At 59.0% G+C, this 20186-nt stretch overlaps 1 protein-coding gene across 1 annotated transcript; it reads right to left on the reverse strand.

Annotated features, from left to right (window-relative positions):
- Positions 1–673: 673 nt before the first annotated feature.
- Positions 674–14502, reverse strand: RHCG (Rh family C glycoprotein; the record flags this gene model as incomplete). The annotated part of the gene is made up of 10 exons (XM_084253910.1): positions 674–733; positions 1153–1226; positions 1425–1549; positions 1772–1908; positions 2036–2173; positions 3316–3482; positions 4087–4234; positions 4649–4799; positions 6323–6509; positions 14316–14502. The coding sequence occupies 10 exons, from the start codon at positions 14500–14502 to the stop codon at positions 674–676; spliced, it is 1374 nt and encodes a 457-aa protein (XP_084110036.1).
- Positions 14503–20186: the final 5684 nt, after the last annotated feature.

Raw genomic sequence — 20186 nt, forward strand, 5'->3', positions numbered from 1 at the left:
CTGGATGCTTCTAGCCACAGGCCGCTTTCTCTTTCCTTAAACTCCCACACCCTCATCTGCCACATCACTCTACCTTTTGCTCCAGACCTGGCTCTTTTCACAGCCTGGCCTCCCGGGAGGGCAAATGGTGACAGTGAGAGCAACAAGAGTGACCCGGTCAGCCCCAGCCCCTCCATGTGCCAGCCGTGGCCTCCAAGAGCCCTGACCCCTGTGGGCCCTGATTTCCCCACAACTGCTCCTGATTCATAGGCTCTCTGCAGGGCTGAGTGCAAAGGGCAGGAGGAAGGGCGTGGTGCATTCCACAGAGCGGGCCAGGGAAGGTTAGTTGATGGCAAGAGGGAAGGGTGAAGGAAGGCTGATTTAAATAGTGCCGAAGCTGTCACCCCCTTGTCTATAAATGAGGGGGTTTCCCAGCCAGCAGCAAAGCCAGGGCGCCGGGTCCCTTCCCAAAGTCCTGTGCCTGTCCCATGGGGGAAGCCGGGGGCTTCTCCCGCCAGGTCCAACGCGCACTGCTCCGGGCAGGAGGGTGGAAGTTCCCTCACTTCTTGATGCATTTTATTTTTATTTCCCTTCAGCTGGCGGCATCTGATTCCCAGAGCAGGACAGTGTCTGGCGCCCCCACCCCACTGAGAAATCAAGCCCAGGCTCACCTGCTCTCACCTGCTGCGGGAGCTTAAGGTTCTGAGGGCTTGAGGGTGGGGTCCTCAGGGTGGAAGGCAGTGCTCTCAGGCATCTGCAAAGAGAGGAAGCAGCTCCCAGAGCCCGCAGGTGCAAGGGGGGTCCAGAAGCTCCACAGGGCAGGAGCAGCCAGTGGTGTGCGGCGGGCGCCACCTCGTGGTCACTACACGCGTCGCCGTCGCGGAGCGGGGCCACCCGGAGAGCGGGACTAGGTCAAGCCAGCCACTGTCCAGGGTGCTGGGCGCAGGGTGCCCGCGCCCCTGGCGGTCAGGAGCAATGGCAGGCACTCGAGTGGAATGCGCAGTGCCCAGAAGAGTTGTAAGTGCACTTGAGAGGCTAATAACTTGGCCCAGGGGTGTGTGGATAAAGGAGCAGGATGCAGGCCCAGGCTATTTCTGTGTCTGCCCTGCAGGTCTGTGTCTGGGGAGAGGTGATGCGGGTGCCCTGTGCCAGGGACGAGTGCCCAGAACTCACCTCCCAGTAGATGGCATCCTCAAAGCAGTTCTCATCTGCCGCTTGTCCCCACACTGGCAGCTTCAAAATGAGCCCTGAAGAAGTTGGAGGTCCTGAGAAGACCGCTGACTCCCTCCCCTGCCCTCCCTCAACTGGGACAATGCCCCAGTCCCACAGCCAAGGGCAGAGACCAAGGCTTCCTGGGCGCTCTGGGCTGACACGCGGACATGCGTGAGGAGCCCCCACCCACGGTGCCCTGCAGAGGCCCCACTTCCAGGGTCCAGCCCGCTCACCCACAAGGATGCCGCCCACCAGGGCCATGGCCAGTGACACAAAGAGGCCGGCAGCCTGGAATTTGCCTTGCAGGCTCGCGTTCCAGTTCGCCTTGGCACTGTCGAAGTCAAAGGCATGGGCCAGCCTGGGTGGAGGTAAAGGGCAGATGAAGGCCAGACCGGTAGAGGCCACCCCCAAACGTGAGTGTGCAGCAAAGACGCCCAAACCTGCGCCCCACCTCCCCATCTGCAAAGAGGGGGATGGACCAAGTGGGGAGAGAAACAGTGGTCCAGATGGGGCCGGGGGTGGAGAGGGCAGCAGAGAGGAGGAGCAGAGATGGAGGAGGCTCCAGCCTCGCCACACCTACCCCTCCTCTCCGTACACCGCGCTGCTGGCACAGGCAGCTGTCACGGCCCCCACGATGGCGCCCACGATGCCGGGCATGCCGTGCAGGTTGTGGATGCCACAGGTGTCCTGGATCCGCAGCCGCGACTCCAGGAATGGCTGGGGACAGAGACGGGGCCCAGTGCTGCAGGCTGCCCACACAGCCACACCCGGCCCCCCACCGGCCCCCCCATCAGAGAGAGCCCCCAGCTTTGCCAGCCCCTAGGCACTCGCCGCAGCCCCTTACCGTCAGGTACACGAAGCCCAGCGTGGAGATGATGCCGCAGATAAAGCCGACGATGAGGGCACCATAGGGCATGAGCATCATCTCGGCAGCGGTGCCCACGGCCACCCCGCCCGCCAGCGTGGCGTTCTGGATGTGCACCTGGCCAGGTGGACAGGCCGGGTCACGTCTCTCCTCTGGCAGGTTGGGCGGACCTGCTGTGCGCCACCCAGCCTGGGGGCCAGGGAGGGCTCGGAGGGTGGCCCCAACAGCCAGGGGCCGGGGCTTGGGGCAGCCGCCCCTGCTCTCTGGACACGGTGCCCACAGGCAGCCTGGGTGTGCCTGGGGCACGGGGGTCTAGACTGGATGCATGGGTGCTTGTCCAAGTCCCCTTGACATGTGCAAGCCACAGGCATGTGCACCCATGTCAGGCACCTGTGGGCCCTGCGCACACATGTGGGCACACACACACGCACCTGCTGGCTCTCCTGGGGCACCCACCTGCACCAGGCACCATGTGGCCGGCGCACAGAGAAGTTCACTCTGCCTTCACAAATGACCTGTGTGTGCCCGCACAGCAAGCAAGAGGCGTCTGACCCAGGCCCGTGCGGAGCCAGAGCCCCTGACCTTGACCCTATTCCTGCCCCTCCCTGTGGGTGGGTCTTGGGCTCCCACAGGCATCTGATTCTCTCCTCCCCTGTCCAACCCCCCCCCCCCACCTGCGTGCGGTGACGGTCCAGTGCATCAGGGGCTCCTGGCAGAGTCTCGGCACAGAGGCCAGGGACAAGAGTCCGACTCTTCCTATAGAGAAGCCACAACACCGTGGACTTGGCCCTTCCACTGGTGACAGGACGGGCATGATCACAATGGCCTGATGTCAAGGACATGGGCAATGCCAGAGCCCCACCCCCATCCTGGTGGAGGGACGAGGATCCCCCCAGAAGTGTGCAGGGTGGGCAGGGCAGGTGCTTTGGAGAGGCCGAAGGTCTGAGGATGGACCCTGGCAGGGGGAGATGCTCCTGCAGCCTGTGGGCAGGTCTGGCCGGGAGCCCCAGGGCAGCTGTCAGAGCCACGGGCTGCAGGCTCGCGAGAGGAGGAGCCAGGCCACCAGAGCACAGCCCTGACCGAGCCGCCCAGAGGGCCCCGGGGCCCGCCCTGCCCTGCCATGGCCTCAGGAGGTCATTTCTCCAGAGCCCGTTTCTCCTTCTGTGAGATGCCGCCCAGCAGAGGGGCCAGTGGGGTATGTATGACCAGGGCCCAGCAGGCACGGGGCGTCACAGTCACCTGCCCGCCCCATGGCTCACCATGTCCAGCTTGCCCTTCTTGTGCAGAGCGCTGGACAGCGCCACTGTGGTCAGCACGCAGGCAGCCAGGGAGCAGTAGGTGTTGATGGCAGCTCGGTGCTGGGCATCCCCGTGGTTAGACACGGCTGAGTTGAAGCTGGGCCAGTACATCCACAGGAAGAGGGTGCCTGGGCCAGACAGGAATAGGGATGGGGGCCCCACGGGAGAGAGTTAGAGGGGCCCAAAGAGGCTGGGCCAGACACCCCATCCGCGGTTCTGAGGCGGCAGAGGACCTACAGGCTCGCCACTCTGCTCCTGCCTTCCTGCCTGACCACCCAGCCTCCCTCTCTGCCCAAGGTGTCCAGCCTGGCCCCTGAGCCGGGGAAATGCCAGAGGCAGGGAGATGGCCGGCCCTTCCACTGCGCCCAGGAGCTCTGGGGAGACAGGGCTGGGCTTTAAGAGACCAGAGGACGTACGTGTCCTCTGGCGTGAAGGGACCTGGCCCTCGGCCCTGATGGGGAGGCCATGCCGGTGACCGCCATGCCCTGGGCATCCGAGGGGAACACAGATGGGTGACCAACTATTTCCATCCCCGCAGGGAGAAGGGACAAGCAGCTGGGACCCCAGAAATGGCCACAGAAAACCTCTCTCTCCTCTCCCCAGGGGAGGAGCTGGCGGCTGCCCTCCAGACCGCGTGGGGATCATGACAGCGGAGGCCTTGTAGCAGCCCTCGCCCACTCTGATGCGCACGGTCACCTACGGGGCGCCCTCGGTCACTTCAGCAGCGCTCACCGATCATGGCAAAGAGGTCCGAGTGGTACACGGCACCCTGCCTCTGTCTGCTCTGGTGGAGGTTGGGCCGCTGGAGGATCCACGTCACCGTGAGCCCGAAGTAGGCACCGAACGTGTGGATGGTCATGGAGCCCCCTGCATCCTTCACCTGGGGCGCAGGCAGGGGCCAGGTCAGCTCTGACAGCCCCACCCCCATCCTCCTCAGGGGACTCCCTTCCCCCCAACACACACGTGCACACATGCACACAGGCACACACACACACACGCACATGTGCATGCACTCAGGTCCAGCTGCCTCTGGTTCCGTGAGCGTGGGGGGAGCCCAGAGTCCAGTCAGTGGGAGGGAAGCTCATCACTGTCCCCCTCCAGCTCCCTCGCGAAGCTGGAGCTCTAGATGCACTCCACTCCCCTGCATTGGCGCCCAGAGCAACGCCTCATGTGAGCGTGACTCCAAACCCCACTCACTTGACAAGTATTGTTGAGACTGCCTCAGCCCCTGGGCTCATGCTGGATGGGGCTGGCCCAGCAGGGAGGCCTCCCCACCCACCCCAGCCCTGCTCACCGCCAGCAGGCTGAGGAGAATGAACTCGTTCACTGCGAACAGGGTCACTTGGAAGAGGGTCATGAGGAGCAGCTGCACAGGGCTGACTTTGCCCAGGACCGCCCCAAAGGCCACACAGACGGAGCCCACACAGAAGTCAGCATTGATGAGGCTGTGGGAAGAGGATCGGGGAGGGGTTGCAGCCACCGAGAGCAGCGCCCCCAGACTGGGGTTGGTCAGCAGAGGGTCTCCACGTGTCTCAGCTGTGTCCACCTCTTAGAGCTACATCAGGAAAACAGCCACACGTGGCTGTCGGGCACAGCAGGGGCACAGGTCAGATGCCACCCCCTCCTGCGGCCCCCCCCAGTCCCTCCCCTCGCAGGCAGGCTGGCTCCTGCTGTTGAACATGCCCCATATCTGGGGCCCTGCCCTGTCTTCCATCTTAACTCCTGCCCTCCGGAGCCTCCTCTCTCTTCCTCCTCTTTCAAGAAGCCCTCCCTGATTCCTCCAACCGTGGCTGGAGGCCACGGCTTGGGAGGCCCCAGGGGCTCAGGCAGGGCCTGCAGAGGGCATGAACTAGAGGGACAGGTGGGACCTGGAACACTCTTCAGCAGGGGCAGGACAGAAGTCAGGAGGAGGGCACACTGGGTCAGGTCAGGAAGGACACGCTCATCTCTGCCCTGAGCTGAGAATCCACTTCAGCCCCAGTTGCTGAAAATCAAGTTTCCAAAAGTCTATTTGCCAAAACCCATGTTTTCAGGGGACCAGGTTCATCAAACACTTATTCACTCAAAAATTGCAGCGACTCCCTGGGCAGGTGTCTCAAGTCCTGAGCTTTCACTGTTCATGTGGTCAGAGCTGTTTTGCCCCAGTGGCCCATTAAACACGTCCCAACTGCTGTCACCCCCGGGTCTGTGGCTTTGGGGCGGGACTTTCTTGTGTGCTTGGCTCTGCAGGGCATGGGTGTGTCCAGGGCCTCAGGCCAGAAAGCCTGGCTCACCCGTTTCCGGTTGGGTCACTGTCTTTCCTGGTCATGCTAATCATGACGACTTTCTCACATCAAAAAAGTGCTTTTCTCTAGCCTAGTTGCCATGGAACTAGGCAACTCAGTTGTCTACAGTCCTGAGACTGTCTAAACTGGATTTAAAGTTTAGAATGGCCAACAAACCAAAACTTGACAAAAACTGGAAGAAATGTCTCAAAGACTCCTCCCAGCTTCCTGTGCGGCCTAGAGCAGCCCAGGGATCCGCTCGGCCTGCTGAGTGCTGGGCCAGTGGGCTCTGGGCAGTGATGTTAGGGCCTGGCGGGGTCTTGGGGGGGCGGGGGGAGAGGCAGAGGGAGGCCCTGAGGTAGCTGACAGGAAGGGGCTGTAGCATTCATCCCACCAAAAGGCTGTCACCATGGAAAGGGAAGAGATGGGGGACAGGCTGCCGGTATGTGGGGGTCGAGGCAGGGCGGGGCTCAGCCCTAAGCCTCAGGGCTCCCCCTTCCCAGGCCTGTTCCTGGGGGACAAGCAAGGCAGGGGGAAGCACTTCCACATGACTGGACTCCCCCCTTCAAGGGTCCCACCACCAGTGACCTTCTGAGTGTGGGTTAGGCTGCCCGCTCCCCCCATGACTTTTGCCCTCCTCAGGGCCTCCCTCTGCCCTCACCCAAGAGCCCGGCCCCTCGCCCTCCCTGCCCAGCCTCGCTCACTTCTCCACGCTCACGAAAATGTAGCCCTGTCGATAGGAGTGGAACCAGCCCTGCATGAGCAGCGCCCACTGGATACCGAAGGCTGCCAGCAGGAAGTTGAAGCCCACTGCGCCGTAGCCGTAGCGTTGCAGGAAGGTCATGAGGAAGCCGAAGCCCACGAAGATCATCACGTGCACATCCTGGAAGCCTGCGGGGACAGGGGACAGCGCAGCCCTGGATTGCAGGAGCCCTGGGTCTGGGCCAGAGGGGCGGCGCTCTGTCTTCCATGGCCCGGCCAGCGCAGCAGCCTCCCAAGCCCAGCCCCGTCTGGATCCCACCATGATGGATTAAGACTGTCCAGCCGGAGAACAGCCACTACCCCCATCTTGTCATAAGCGCCTCTGCAGGGGCAGGGCTGGGGGACCTGAGGTGAGTATCCACTTTAGACCACCGTGTGCCCTCCCCCCCAGCCTGGCCCCTTGGTAGCTCCCCTTCTCCACCTTACCCGGGAGTGGCTGTGGGCTTTCGAAATCACCAGGCTGTGGATTACACCCAGGGTCTAGGCCTAGACCCTAGATGGTGGGGTCTCACCTGGCCAGAGGCGGAGGGACACAGCCACCTCCACCCACTCCCAGCAGGGACACTTTCCAGTGTCCCTGAGACAGATTCCCACTCCGGTTGCTCCATCTGCTGGTAGATGGTTCTGGAAGGTCACTTAACACAGTAGGGATACTTCGCCTTGCTCTGCAGCGCTTACTCCCAAGTGCAGCAGAGTGGAAATGCAGTGTCCCTCCCATCACAGAAGCTCGCCAGGGGCAAGGGCATCATTTGGAGTTACTTTATTATGATTATTGTTATGTAGTCAAATTTTGAGTTCTGCCCTAAGCCTGGCCCCTGTCAGAGCCACCAGTTCAATGATGCACTGGGGTGGGTGGGGGGTGTCTCAGGGGTCCTCCCAGTGCCAAAACTGCGTGGCTCCAGGTTCTCTGAAATGGCAGGTTGAAGGACCCGGTGGAGCAGAGAGTGGGGCTCAAGTGTCAGCTTCTAAAAGGAAGTGCAGGTGTCAAAGGTCACAGGGAGGGGCTCCCACAGGCCAAATCAGAACACTTTGACCACCACAGTGATTATGGGCTCCAACGAATTAGACTATTAAAAATAGGAATATGCGAGTTTATACTGATCATAAGCAGACCGATAAATAAACCAGACGCAGGGTGGGAACTTGCTGAAACAGAACGCCAGGCTTGGCCATGGACGAGGCTTGAGAGCTGAGGCTGGAAGATCCTCGGCTCTGTAACGGGGGGTCCCCAGGAAAAGAGGAGGTTCCAGGCTCCCTGTCCTGACCCAAAGGAGGGTAGAGCTGAGCAGGGAGGAGAAGGAGCTGCAGAGGAGGCTGAGGAAGGAAGGAAGCAGGATAGAGCCAGGAGACCTGGAGGGGGAACATGGAGCCGAGAGACACGTGAAGAAACTGCACTTGCCTTTTAGTCGGGGACTGGGTGACACAGATGTGGGTGAGACGCGTGGGGAGGTGACAATGGCAGTTTGTGTCTTGATTTTGCTCTTTTCCTCCCAGACTTGTCTGACTATTTCTGACCCTTTTCTGTGGGTCCCCACTGGAGGTGATTTAGACTGTAGCAGCTTTCAGGCCTTGCTCTGGGCTAGTCCCGTTGGGTGGACTTTTACCCACGAGGGGACGGGGAACTTTGGGTGCTTGATTTGGAAACTAGATTCTTTGCCTTTCCTGTGTTGCTCACTAATCATATTAAAGTTCCTTCCATTAAAGGTCTTATATGTTTTGTCTTGATGCGGTGGATGGCAGAACCTATTTATAGAGGGCAGGTTTGGGGGTCCCGGAGTGCCCCTCTCCCTGCCCTGTAACAGTTCCACAGCCAAGGCTCCACTGGCGTGTGCTAAATCCAGGGAGAAATTCTGGTGCCGGACAAGACATGTGCACTGTTGAAGAGACTCCCCACAGACTACTTATGAGTTTCATGGGGTCGGGGGGGGGGGCACCTCGTCATACAGTAGAGAAATCAGGCCAGATCTTGACTGGGTCATCCAAATTAAGACAGTGAGGGACAGATGGACGTTGTGAGCCTCCACCGTGGTGAGGCCCCTGCAAAGGACCTCTGACCGGCCGGGCCTGGCCAGAACGTCCAGCTCCTGTCTACACACAAGGAACCAAGCGGCCACCCAACGACTGCCAGCAGGAAGGGGTGAGGCTGTTTTCTGAGAAACACCAGCGTCATGAAAGACAAAGGCTGTGCGTAGGCCCCAGGTTAAAGAGGCTAAAGAGACACGTGGGCTGAATTTGATCCCTAGACTGGACCCCGGATTGGCAGGGGGAGGGGGGAGAGCTCTAAAGGTTGCCATGAGGTCAGCTGGCAGATTCAGAGAGGAACAGTTTACTAAGGTGTGCGTGGGAGAGTCACGGAGTGGGTTACCGCGGTTATGGGAGATTGTGTCTCCGCTCTGAGGAAACATATTGGGGTCGTCAAGGCTACCAGGCCACTGGGCATGTGACTCACCCTCAGATGGTGTGTGTAGGTGTTTGTGTCTTGTGCAGAGGCTGGGGGGGGAGAGAGCAAATAGCTGGATCTGAGCCCAAAAGTCAGTAATACTTTTATGAGACGTTAAACTTTTAACTGATAATAAGTAGGTCGAGAAATAAACCAGGCAAGTTCGGGGCTTGCCAGACCTGGCCCTACCTGCCTACCTCCTCGCCCCTGCTTTCCGGTCCTGCCCCCTCCTGGGCTCCCACTGTACTGGCCCCCCGAGGCCCGCAGTACCCTTCCAGGGCCTTTGCCCCTGCTGCTCCTCCACACAGACTGCTGTCCCGGAGAACGGGACAGATCTGCAGATCTCAGCAAACTGTCACCTCTTCCCAGAGGCCCTCCTGACCAGCCAGGTAATGTCGGGCCCTCCCGCCGGCGCCCCCATTTTCTTCCGTTCCTAGCTCTTGCCACAGACTGCAGTTATGTTTGGGTGTCTGGCCCCCAGAGCACATAGCTCCACACAGGCAAGGCCACGTGCTCACTCCTCTATGCCCCAGCACCTGCCACGGTGTCCAGGGCACTCAGAGAGCGAGGGAGTGAGTGAATAATGATCCTTGTCTCAGTGGCCAAGCAGCAGCGAGGGCATCCCAGTGGGATTTCATGGTCAGGTGAGGCCTCAGCCTCTCCCTCCCAAGTCCAACCCTCCTGCCTGCAGGGTGGACAGGGCTTGGTGCCCACAACAGCCTGACCATGGTGGGGGTAGTGGTGCTTCTGTTCCTGCTGCCCTGATTTTGCCCTCATGGTTTCCCCTGCTGTCAGGGGTCCAGGCCGTAGCCACAGGCACCCCCTGGCTAGCATCCATCTGAAGGCTTGGTGGGGGCTGGACATGCTGATGCCTCCGCTGGCTGCACTGATCTCAGAGCTCTGTGGGGAGGAGACCTGTGCAAGTTCCTGCAGACAGTGGCTCAGCCCGGGTTCACAGGGCACACAGCTGATTTCATAGATTATCTAGTTTCATGGTTTGTCACGTTTCCAAGTGTCGCGGGGAGACTGAGCTCACGCTCGGGAAGCGCCACCCCTGGCTCAGTAGTTATTCTGGGGACTAAGTGACAGGAGCAGAGGTGTGAAAGAGAGGGAGGTGACATTCAGACAGTTCCAGAAGCAGGCGGGGGCAGGGCTGGTTATAAGCGCAGGGCAGGGCGAGTGCTGGTGGACAGAGATGCTGGTGCTGCAGGGGGCCTGGTGGGGGCAGACGGGGCTGCCGGAGGGGCGCAGCCGCTGGGCAGGGGGAGCGGCTGAGACTTAGCAGGCCTGACATGGGCTGAGAGTGGGCAGGTAGGACAAGGGGCCAGGAGGAGGCCTGGGCTGCCTTGAAGTGAGCCTCCAGCCAGAGGGCTCCAGGCCCGGGGAGGTGAAGGAACCCCTGGGAAAGGCAGCATCACAGAAGGGGAACTGCTGTCCTTCTCTGTGGGGGCCCTGGCTCTCTTTGACGCTCTCTGGGTGGGTGTCTCTTTCTCCCCCACCCCTGTCCATTCTTTTGCCCCTCCCCCTTGTCTCCCCAACTGTGCCAATTTGCTCATTTATGTTCCATGTAGTTCGGGGGGCCCGAACTTGCTCCTGAAAATGCTTTTGAAAGGAGTGGTCTGAATGTCGGAGCATCTTCAGCAAGGGCCTAGCTGACCCCTCTGAGTGAAGGATTTACACCTCTGAGTGTAAAATGGGGGGTTTAACCGCCCCGGGGGAGTGCTCATCCCAGGATTTGTGGTGCACATTTAAGGAGATAATGCAGGCCTGGCTCTGAGCAGTTTCTCTGTTTCTTGAGCTACCAGTTCTCCACTTCTCTGCCACCGCTGACCAGGAGCTTTGCCCCGGGTTGGCGGCTTGAGGAGGGTCAGCAGAAGTTGGGGAGACACCTGGCCAGCGCAGGTGGCTGGAGCAGCCTGGCAGGGCCTCCACCTGCGGCCCGGCCTGAGCGCCGCCAACAGAGGGCAGCAGCACGCGGCGGAGCTCTCCCCTTGCACTCTCCCCACTCACTGTCTCCTGCCCCCCAGACTGGGTCCCCAACTCTGCTGGCTGAGTCGGTGTAGGGTAAAGAAAATGTCAGGCTTTTCTGCCCTTCCGCCATCAGGATAGATGATGGATCCTTGTCCTGAATGCAGGCCTGATGGCGGGCACCGGAGTAGGGTGTGGGCCTAGGTAGATGGGATTCAGCTGAGCTGAGACTGTGCTTTTAAGGGCGGCGTCACGGGGACGCCAGCAGCAGCAGCAGCAACAGAAGAAGAAGTAGAAGCCGAAGCAGAAGCTGAAACAGAAGCCGAAAGAGAAGCCGAGAAGCAGCAGAACGAACGCCAGAGAGCCCAGATAGAGTGAAGACTTGCTGGGGGCCGGGAGGCCTGCCAGCCTCCCAGCCAGCAGCCCTGCCTGCCATATGCCTGGTGAACCCCAATAAAGGACCTGCAAAACTACTGAGGACTCTGACTCCTCCTTTACCCGGTCTGCATGGGATCAGAAAACCTGCACTGTGCCCAGTCCGGCCTTTACAGTCGGCTACATCTCTGAAATGTGGGGACACAGTTTCCCACGCTGATGGGCCACGGCAGTGCCCTTGGTTCGCCACGTCAGTGCCGCGCGGTGCCCTGCCGGGGCCTGGGCATCGCCCCTGCATTCTCTGTGGGACAGCCCACACTAATCTGTCTTCTTTGGCGCCCACCGGCCAGTCCCCCAGACCCCCAAGGCTCCAAGGGCCCACCTCCCACACTGCAGCATCTCCTGGGGAGACAAGTGGGGGGAGGGGTCGGAGTGTTACGGTGGGGGTGAGGGAGGAGCAGGGGGGCTGGGTAAATCTCTAACTTCCATTTCCTGCACCATAAAAGGGAAACTCCTCCATGCCAAGCCTGGCAGAGCAAAAGGGACGTCGCAACTGAGCGGAGCACAGCTTTGGGCCCCGGAACAGTTCACCCCAGGGTTCCGGGAGAATTGCTCGCGCGCCCCACACCAGCAGGTGCGTCTGCTCAGCTCCCGCCCGGGGATGCGCCCGCCAGCACCTGCCAGCTCCCACCTTCCCAGCGACCCCGCGCATCCGAGGACCCTCCCCTCACTGGTGAGCTGGAGGCGGAGCCCCCCAGGGATGGAGCCAGGGCGTTCATTTTGAAGCCGACCGCCGGGCGACACTGCCCTCTGCTGGGCGAAAGCCCGCCCTGCGCTAGCTGGAGCGGAGTCCCAGGTTCAGGTCCCCAGCGCTGGGGCTGCGGCCGCCGGCTCTTGAAACAGTCCCGTGTTTGAAGCTCTGGCATCCTCTGCCCTGGGTCATCTGGAAGTATGTCCTGTTCCTCACCCCACCTGGCTGGGCAGCTTCTGGAGTCCTGGCTCCAATGGCTCTTCCTGGGGCCAAGCTGTCCCCAGCACTCCCGCCCCTGAGCACCTTCCAGGAAGCTGCCTGTTCTGCAGCCTGGCAGGGGGCCGTGGCACAGGCCTTGAGGGCACAGCCAGGGCGGGTCCCCAGCTGGCTCTGTGCCTGCTGCTTGCCCAGAGCTGTCCTCAGGCCCTCCTGAGCCCCAGCCTCAGCCAGCTGATGCTGGATCCTCTGGAAACCGAGATGCCCAGCGGGCTCCACTAATCCCTTAGGCAGGAATGAGGCCTGACAGGTGCGGATGGCCTGGAGCCAAGAACTGGAAGGTACCACAGGACCCTACACTCACCCCGTACCCTGGGGGTTACCTCGAGGCCCACCCCATACACTATGTGTTACCTCAAGGCCAGGCCCAGAAGCCCCACCTGGGCCCCAGCCCATGAGTCTTCTAACCCCTGGCCAAGGGTCTGGGAGGGGGCTTGGGAAGAGTGAGATGGGGGAGGGGGCGGAGAGGGGTCCAGGTGTGGGCTCAGACCCCCACTCTGCCCTGGCCCTCTGGCTGCCTAGCTGGGTGACCTTCACGAGGTGCTTCCCCAAGACACTGCCTTAGTTTCCTCATCTGAAAAATGGAAATCATCCTGGTGCCTTCCTCCCTGGGCTTGAGCTGCTGTCCCTGCCCTGCATTCCTCTTCTCTCTGTCACTTCCTGCTCAGATACACAGCAGTTCCCAGGGTGCTTGGGAGACAAACTCAGGGTCCTCCTTGATTAGCTGGGCAGTCTCATCCCCATTAGCAACCTCGCTCCTATCGCTTTCCCAAACCCTACTGCTGGGCCACACAGATATTCACCCACCTCCCAGTCTGCTCTTTCGGGGTGGCCTGCAGTGGCCCTGCTTCTCCCCTCCTCACCGGCCCACTCCTTCCCAGGAGGCAGTCACAGATCTCCACCTAGAGCTGGCAGAGGCTGTGGTCTCCCTGGCATAGAGCAAGCCCTCTTCTGTCACCTCCTTTCTTCTAAGCACCATATTTCTGTTAATATAGCCCGTGATTGCTTGGACTTTTTGCAGTCACGCAATTAACTGGCTCTCAATGAACCAGTGACTCTTGTCCTTTTTGTGCAGGCTGCTATTCTGAATGAGTGCAGTTATTTACTTGGATATAATTAAACTGTTGTGTTATTTATTTTTTTTTTTTTTTACCCCTGGAGGTAAAGAATCCTATGACTGAGGGTGAGTAGCCCTGGAAGGTGGAAATGACTTTTGGAGATGAGCTTTTGGGTCTTTTCTAAAACCAACTGTCTGTGCCCGTGGGGGCACCAAGAGGAAGAAAGGTTGTGGTTGGCTGGTAGCCGGAGGGGAGCCAGGAGCACCTGGGCCTGGGGCTGCTGTGTGGGGAGTCTGGAGGCCGGGCTGACCCAGCTGACCTTGGGCCCTTCCTTCCATTTCCTAGTCGGGGCCTCTGAGCTTAGTGTTCTTTTGTCTCTTTTGCCTCTTTTGTTCTTTTGTCTCCGGTGTGCAGAGAGGCTTCTGCCCAGCACTGTCACCTGGCAGCCTCCCCAGCCCTGAAGGGTAGGTCCTAATCTAATAACCCCCACTTGAGGGATGAGGAAATTGAGGTTCAGCAAGTTCCAGCCAAAGGCTGCCCTGCCGGTTAGTAGTAAAACCAAGATAGACGGGAAGTTTGGCCACTCCGAGGCCATACTCTTCACCAGGGAACCCCGAGGTGCGCCTCCCCCGACTGCACACCACAAGAGGCTGGTGCAGCCTTCTTTCTGCCCTGGCCCCCAGCAGGCGCGCAGACCCGCAGGCCACCCCTTCCGCCCTTGACTTGGGACCTATCCTCTTACTTGGAGAGTGGGGACACAGCTGGACAAGAGAGCCTGTCCCCAGCCCCCAGAGGCACCCCCCACCCCCACCACGGGGCTCCGCCCGGGAGGTTGTCTGAAGAGCGGCTCAGTGGCGGTTTCCCGAGCGCTCCATTGCGGGCGAGGAGTTCGTGGCCGCACAGCTGGCCCTGCCTCTGGCCGAGACCCTGGAGGGAAGCCCCGCGCCGGGGCGCGCCGGGGCGGATCGTCGCAGCCCCCACCTCCTCCGGGCAGCGGCTGCGAAGGGGCGGCGGTGCGGGGGGCCGCCAGGGGAGGACCTGGGGGGCTCCTCGCGGGCGGGACTTACTCGGGTAGCGGTAGTAGAACTCGTTGTCCAGGTCGCTGGAGACGTTCCGGGAGCGCTTCTCCGCGACCCAGTGGGCGTCGGCGTCGGGGTCGTAGCGCACGAACACGCCGAAGAGCACCACCAGGGCCACCTGCAGCAGCAGGCAGGCGAGCGGCAGCCGCCAGCGCAGGTCGGTGTTCCAGGCCATGCGGGCGCGGGTGGCGGGGCTGGCGGGGCTGGCGGGGCTGGCGGGGCTGGCGGGGCTGGCGGGGCCGTGCGCCTTATAAGCCCGGCCAGGGGCGGGGCGCGCGGCGGGGCGAGACCGCTGACCCGGCCCCTGCGCCCCGCCTAGCTCTCCCGGGGACCGAGCCCGCCGCCGTCCACCCGGGGTCCCGCAGCTCCCCGGGGCCGTCGGGGCGGACATGGCGGGCCCTGGGAGCGTGGTGGGCGCGGGCCAGGCGCCCTCTCCAGACGGGTTGCCCTGCCTCTCCCTGTTGTTCCCATGAACAAAAAGAGAAAAAGTTTCACGTGCCTCCCCCCAGATGCAAACGAAGGGGTTATTGGTCATAAACCGTCATCAAAGGCATCCCCACCACCATCACCATCCCACCGCATCACCACCACCGTTGCCAGCACCCAGATCACCATCCCCATCTTCACCGTCAGGTAGGGAGGGGGAAGGGAGGGGGGGAGAGGGAGGACCTCCCCAGGTGCGCCAGGCCCAGCTCACCCCTGATATGGGGGCACAACCCCCCATAGCATTTTGACGCTTTTGCACTTCTCTGAACCGTCCAAGGACGTTCTCAGTTTTATTTTATTTTATTTTTTAAAAAGATTTATTTGTTTATGCATACAGGAGCTGGGGTACAGGCCAGAGATGTGGGGGGTGAGAGGATTCACCAGAGACAGAGCGGGGAACAGAACAGGCAGACTGATGAAATACACTGCTGAGAGAGCAGCGGGTGAGACAGGAGAGGTCTGCTGCGCCATGTGGGTTGCTCCCTGGCTGGCCGGGATCGAACTCATGCTGCAGAGGCTGCGGATTGCTTCACAGTGCAGTGCTTAACCCCTTGCACCACCAGGGAGGCCCTGTTCTCAGTTTCAGTGGTGGAGGGAGCCTTCAGCCTTTGCCTCAGTGGTCAGCAGTTTTATTTCTGCCTCTCCTGGGGAGAAATGTCCACTGCTCTCAGATCCTCCTAAGACTGTCTCTCACCCAGGCCTGTCCTCAGAGGGTGGGGGACTGGGGGGGGGCAGGACTGCCAGGAAGCGGGAGGATGGGTACTCGCTGCAGCTTCTGCTGTCCCCAGAGTCCCCTGCCTCCATCCACAGGCTCTTCCTAGTGCTGCCCTCACGCGTGTGGGCTATGTGTCTGGTCTCCTCCCAGTGTCAGCCCCCGAGGGCAAAGGCATCCAGGGGAGAGTGACCCACCAGGGAGAAGCTTGTTAATTATTTTTTGAATGAATGAACACTTTCAATATGTTCAGCTAATCAAAGCATTTACGGAGCCCTTACTGTACACACAGCTCAGCATTAGGCCCAAATGGCTGCCCAAAGATACCACACACACCCCGCCTCACTATAAAAGAAGAGGCATAAGGTTCTTGCTCTGGTGGTTAAAGCAGAATCGAGGTCTTTCCTATGTAGTTGAGGGCACTGGAGCCAGCAGGATCGGCTTCCTGGAAGAGGGGGCCTGATCTGGATTTGCAGAGAGGAAAAGAGGTGGGCCTCATCCCCTCTGCTCACATACTTTTCTTGTCTGATCCACCCCCAAGCCCCCACTAGATGATTCCAGTCCACCTCCCCCACCCAGGACTTCCAATGCCCACCCACAGGCTGGAATTCTGGGCTTGTCCCTTTAGACCAGGGTGCAAGAAACCAGCTGCTCAGGTCTTTCGAGCATAGGGGGTTTACCAAGGAGCTGGCCACTTCCTCTTAACATGTGGGAGCCTTAAGGCGTGGCAGGACTGGTGGCCAGGCAGGATGGTTCTGTCCCCAGCCCAGAGGCAGGCCAGAGGGGAGCCATGATTTAGGAGCAAAGATGATTAGACAGTCGGGTCCTGGCTCCAGGCAGGTGTTTTGAGGGAGCAGTGCTGGGCCGGTAGGAGCTATGGCCCTGCCCTTTTCCCAGCCCTCCTGGTGGGTCTCTGTCAGTTCCCTGGCATCTTAACTTCACCCCACCAGCAGCCCAAACTGCAGGGCTGGGGCCGGGTTAGGGGCCCCCTGTGCTGCTGTCCCTCCAAGCCACCCCCCCACTCGCATATCCCAGGGGGGTCTCAGTGGGTGGCCTGTGGGGTGAGGTTGGGGGGAAACGCAGTCTTGTCTCCTCTGTGACAACCTGCCTAAGCAAAACTAAGACCCCCACAGTGGGCAAGTGGGCATCTGTGCTCCCTGGTGATGGGCACCCTCTGTGCTATTCCTGCCTGGAACACGGCCGTGGGTTTAATCCTGTGGAAGCAGCAGGCCAACCCGAGTCAAGGCTGGTCTATAAAACTTGCCTGGATTCTGAAAAAAAAAAGGCAGGTGTGCCAGACACCAAGCAGGGAGGCAAGGGGCGGGAGCCACACGGCAGGCACCTGCGGTGCTTCACTGGCCCTTGGGAGGGTGCTGGGGGTATGCCTGTGTGTGTGTGCCTGTGTGTGTGTGTCTGTGCGGGGTGTGTGCGTGTGCGCATCTGTGTGTGGGTATGTGTGTGCGTCTATGTGTGTGTGCATCTGTGTGGGTGTGTGTGCATCTGTGTGTGTGCATCTGTGTGTATGTGAACATGCAGAGGAACAAGCCATGGTGGTGACATCGGGTGAAGGACGTAGCACATTTCTCATACTATTCTTGCCACTTTTCTGGAGGTTTCAAAATTTGTAAACAAAAATTTTGGGGAAAGCCTTGGTGAGGTTGTAATTGGGAGTCCCCAGTATCTGCCTGGAAGCTTTGTCTCCCCAAGACTGGGGGCAGAGGCCACAGGCTGTCGGTCCCAGAAGAGCTCCATGCAGTCTTGGCCCCGTTATGTGCCAGCCCCATGGGCGCCTTGGCAGTGCCAGGGTCCTTGGCAGGGAGACTCCATGAGGGAGTCGGCGAGTCACCATGGTAGCCAGTGCCCCTGGCTCACGGGGTCCAACCTCTTCTCTTCACTCAACGCAGTGTGGTCGGTGTGAGGACAGGCCCGTGCCGTCCCGGCTCCGTGGAGCAGGCAACCTCTGCCTGTGCAAGCCTCAGAGGAGGGATGGAAGCCATCCTTGCAGGATGAGGGGAAGTGTGTGATGAGGCGGAGTGGGGGAGGGAGTGCCAGGGCGCAAGATCAGCAGGTGCACAGGCCCACGGTCATCCACAGGCTATGGGAGAAAATGCTAGAATGTGTGTTTACACTGATTTTTAGTCTTGTGTTTTTGTCTTTTCTATTTTGTGGGCATTTAATAATGCACAGGACATATTAACAGAGATATATGGGTCTGGTTCATTTTTTAATGTGCATCTATTTTGGGGTGTAGACCTCCACCTTTGTTATGGATACATTATGAAAAATGTGTCCAAGGCTGATGTGGGACACGTCGTGTATTAAGGGTGGTCTGGAGGAAGGTATAGTCTTGGAGTAGACATGGTGGGGGGAGAGGCTTGGGTTTTGGGGTGGCGCGGGGCTGAGGGTGTATGAGTGTGGAGGAACAGGCAAGGGTGGAGGAGGGAACAAGTGGTTCTCAGCTGGCTGTACTTTGAATCAGCTTTTACAAGTCCTCCCTCCCAGCTCCTTGACTTAAATGGCCTGGAGTGGTGCCCGCACCATCTTCCTTGACACGGCCCGAGTGATTCCGGTTGCAGCCGGTGTTGGCAACCACCCACCAGATCAATGGTCTTCAAATTCACATGCTATGGATCAAATAAAAGAATTGCAGGAAACTGTGTACTCTCTGATTTTTAAGCTGACATCTAATTTTTTTTAATGATCATTTTATCAGCTGCAACCTACAATTTCCTGCATGTTGCCTGTCTTTTCTCTAGAACCCCCGAGTTGCACATTTGGTTTATTTAATTTATGGAAAATGTTGCCAACTAAGCTAATGGACAAAGCCCAAACTCACTGAAGGCCCATCGGCTCATCTAGGCTTACTCTCTGGCCAAAGAAAATCTGAACGCATTTTTCAGTTCACATAAACATGTAAGTATGTGGCTTTGTGACGACACTTGGTTTCTGTATTCTAATTCTTTTTTTTCTTTAAAAGATTTACTTATTCTGCATACATGAACTGGGGCACAGGTCAGAGGTGTGGAGGGTGAGAGGATTCACCAGAGACAGAGCGGGGAACAGAACACCAGACTGATTGAAATACACTGCTGAGGGGAGCAGCGGGCGTGGCAGGAGAGGTCTGCCACGCCATGTGGGTTGCCCCCTGGCCAGTTGGGGATCGAACTTAAGTAGCAGAGGCTGTGGATAGCTTCACAGTGCTGTGCTTAACCCCTTGCACCACCAGGGAGGCCCCGTATTCTAATTGTAAGCTAACTAACCATGCACAGCCCTGCCACCAGGAACGGCCCCTCGCATGGAAGGAAATGCTGCCTCTTCACCCCGTATGGCCAGTGCTCTCTGGCTTTGTTTGTGGGGGGCCACCCTCAGAGCCTGCACCCTAATGCTCCTTTGTTTAGGTTCCAGTGCCTTGTGCATGTGTAATGGGGGGGGCCTGATCAGAGTGGGGCTGAGTAAAAGGCGAGGCACACTGGGAAAGGTAAGTGAAGTGGGAAAGGAAAGCTGGCTTGATGCCTGATGCTTGACCACAGTGGCAAATGGATTTATTTTAGAGGAAGAGGACCTAGTCATTGACACGGTTACTCCAGCTGGGGGGAGCCTGGGATTTGTCTCTGATGCACAGCAGGTGCCCACGCGGTTCCAGGCAGGCAAAGTTTCTTTTCCAAGTGTTTTCTTAAGGGAGAAAGTGAGTTCTGACCCCTTCCTCACACCATGCAGCACCTTCAGGATGGGTCACAGACCTGAATAAGCCTCTTGGGAGAAGACGTGGGAGGGATCTTCACAGCCAAGGCTAATGGTCTTGTAGGAAGAACTCACATGTTTTAAATCAGCAAATAAAACTTTATTCAAAAAAACCTGTGCTCATCAAAAGATGCCATTAAGAGGGAAAAGGGCAAGAGAAGATTTTCACAACCATGTACCTGCCCAAGGATGTACACCCCGAATCCATCAAGACCTCTGGCTCATGGACATGGGCCTTCTCAATGCCTCCATGATGTCTTTGGGGCCTGACTCCAACAGCAGGGGGAATAAAAGCCAAACTAAACCAACAGGACTACAGCACACTAAAAAAAATTCTCCATAACAAAAGAAACCATCATCGAAACAAAAAGGCAAACTACTGAATGGGAGAAGATACTGGCAAATCTCATTCACACAACTTGACAGCAACCAGTGGAACCAAACACCCCAATTAAAAAACGGGCAGGAGGCCTCCCTGGTGGCGTAAGGGGTTAAGCACAGCACTATGAAGCTATCCGCAGCCTCTGCAGCATGAGTTCGATTCCTGGCAAGGGAGCTGACCCATGTGGTGCAGAATATCTCTCCTGACTCGCCCACTGCTCCCCTCAGCAGTGTGTTTCAGTAAATCTGCCTGTTCTGCTCCCCGCTCTGTCTCTGGTGAATCCTCTCACCTCCTGCACCTCTGGCCTACACCCCTGTTCATAAAAAAATAAAATTTTAAAAATTATAAAATAAAATCCTAGTCCAAAGTGGCAAGTGGCTCAGGGCCTCCAGGTGGGGTCCCTGTGGAACAGAGGGTAGTGAGGAAGATCCCCAAGCCCATTTCAGCTCCCTCACATCTTTGCTTAAAGTGGCTGCATGGGCTTAACAGCAGCAGAGAGACGGGCCTAATCACCGTGTCCTAGAAGATGAACAGCTCT

Source organism: Talpa europaea (genome assembly GCF_964194135.1).
Source record: "Talpa europaea genome assembly, chromosome: 14".
In the NCBI taxonomy this organism is placed as follows: Eukaryota; Metazoa; Chordata; class Mammalia; order Eulipotyphla; family Talpidae; genus Talpa; species Talpa europaea.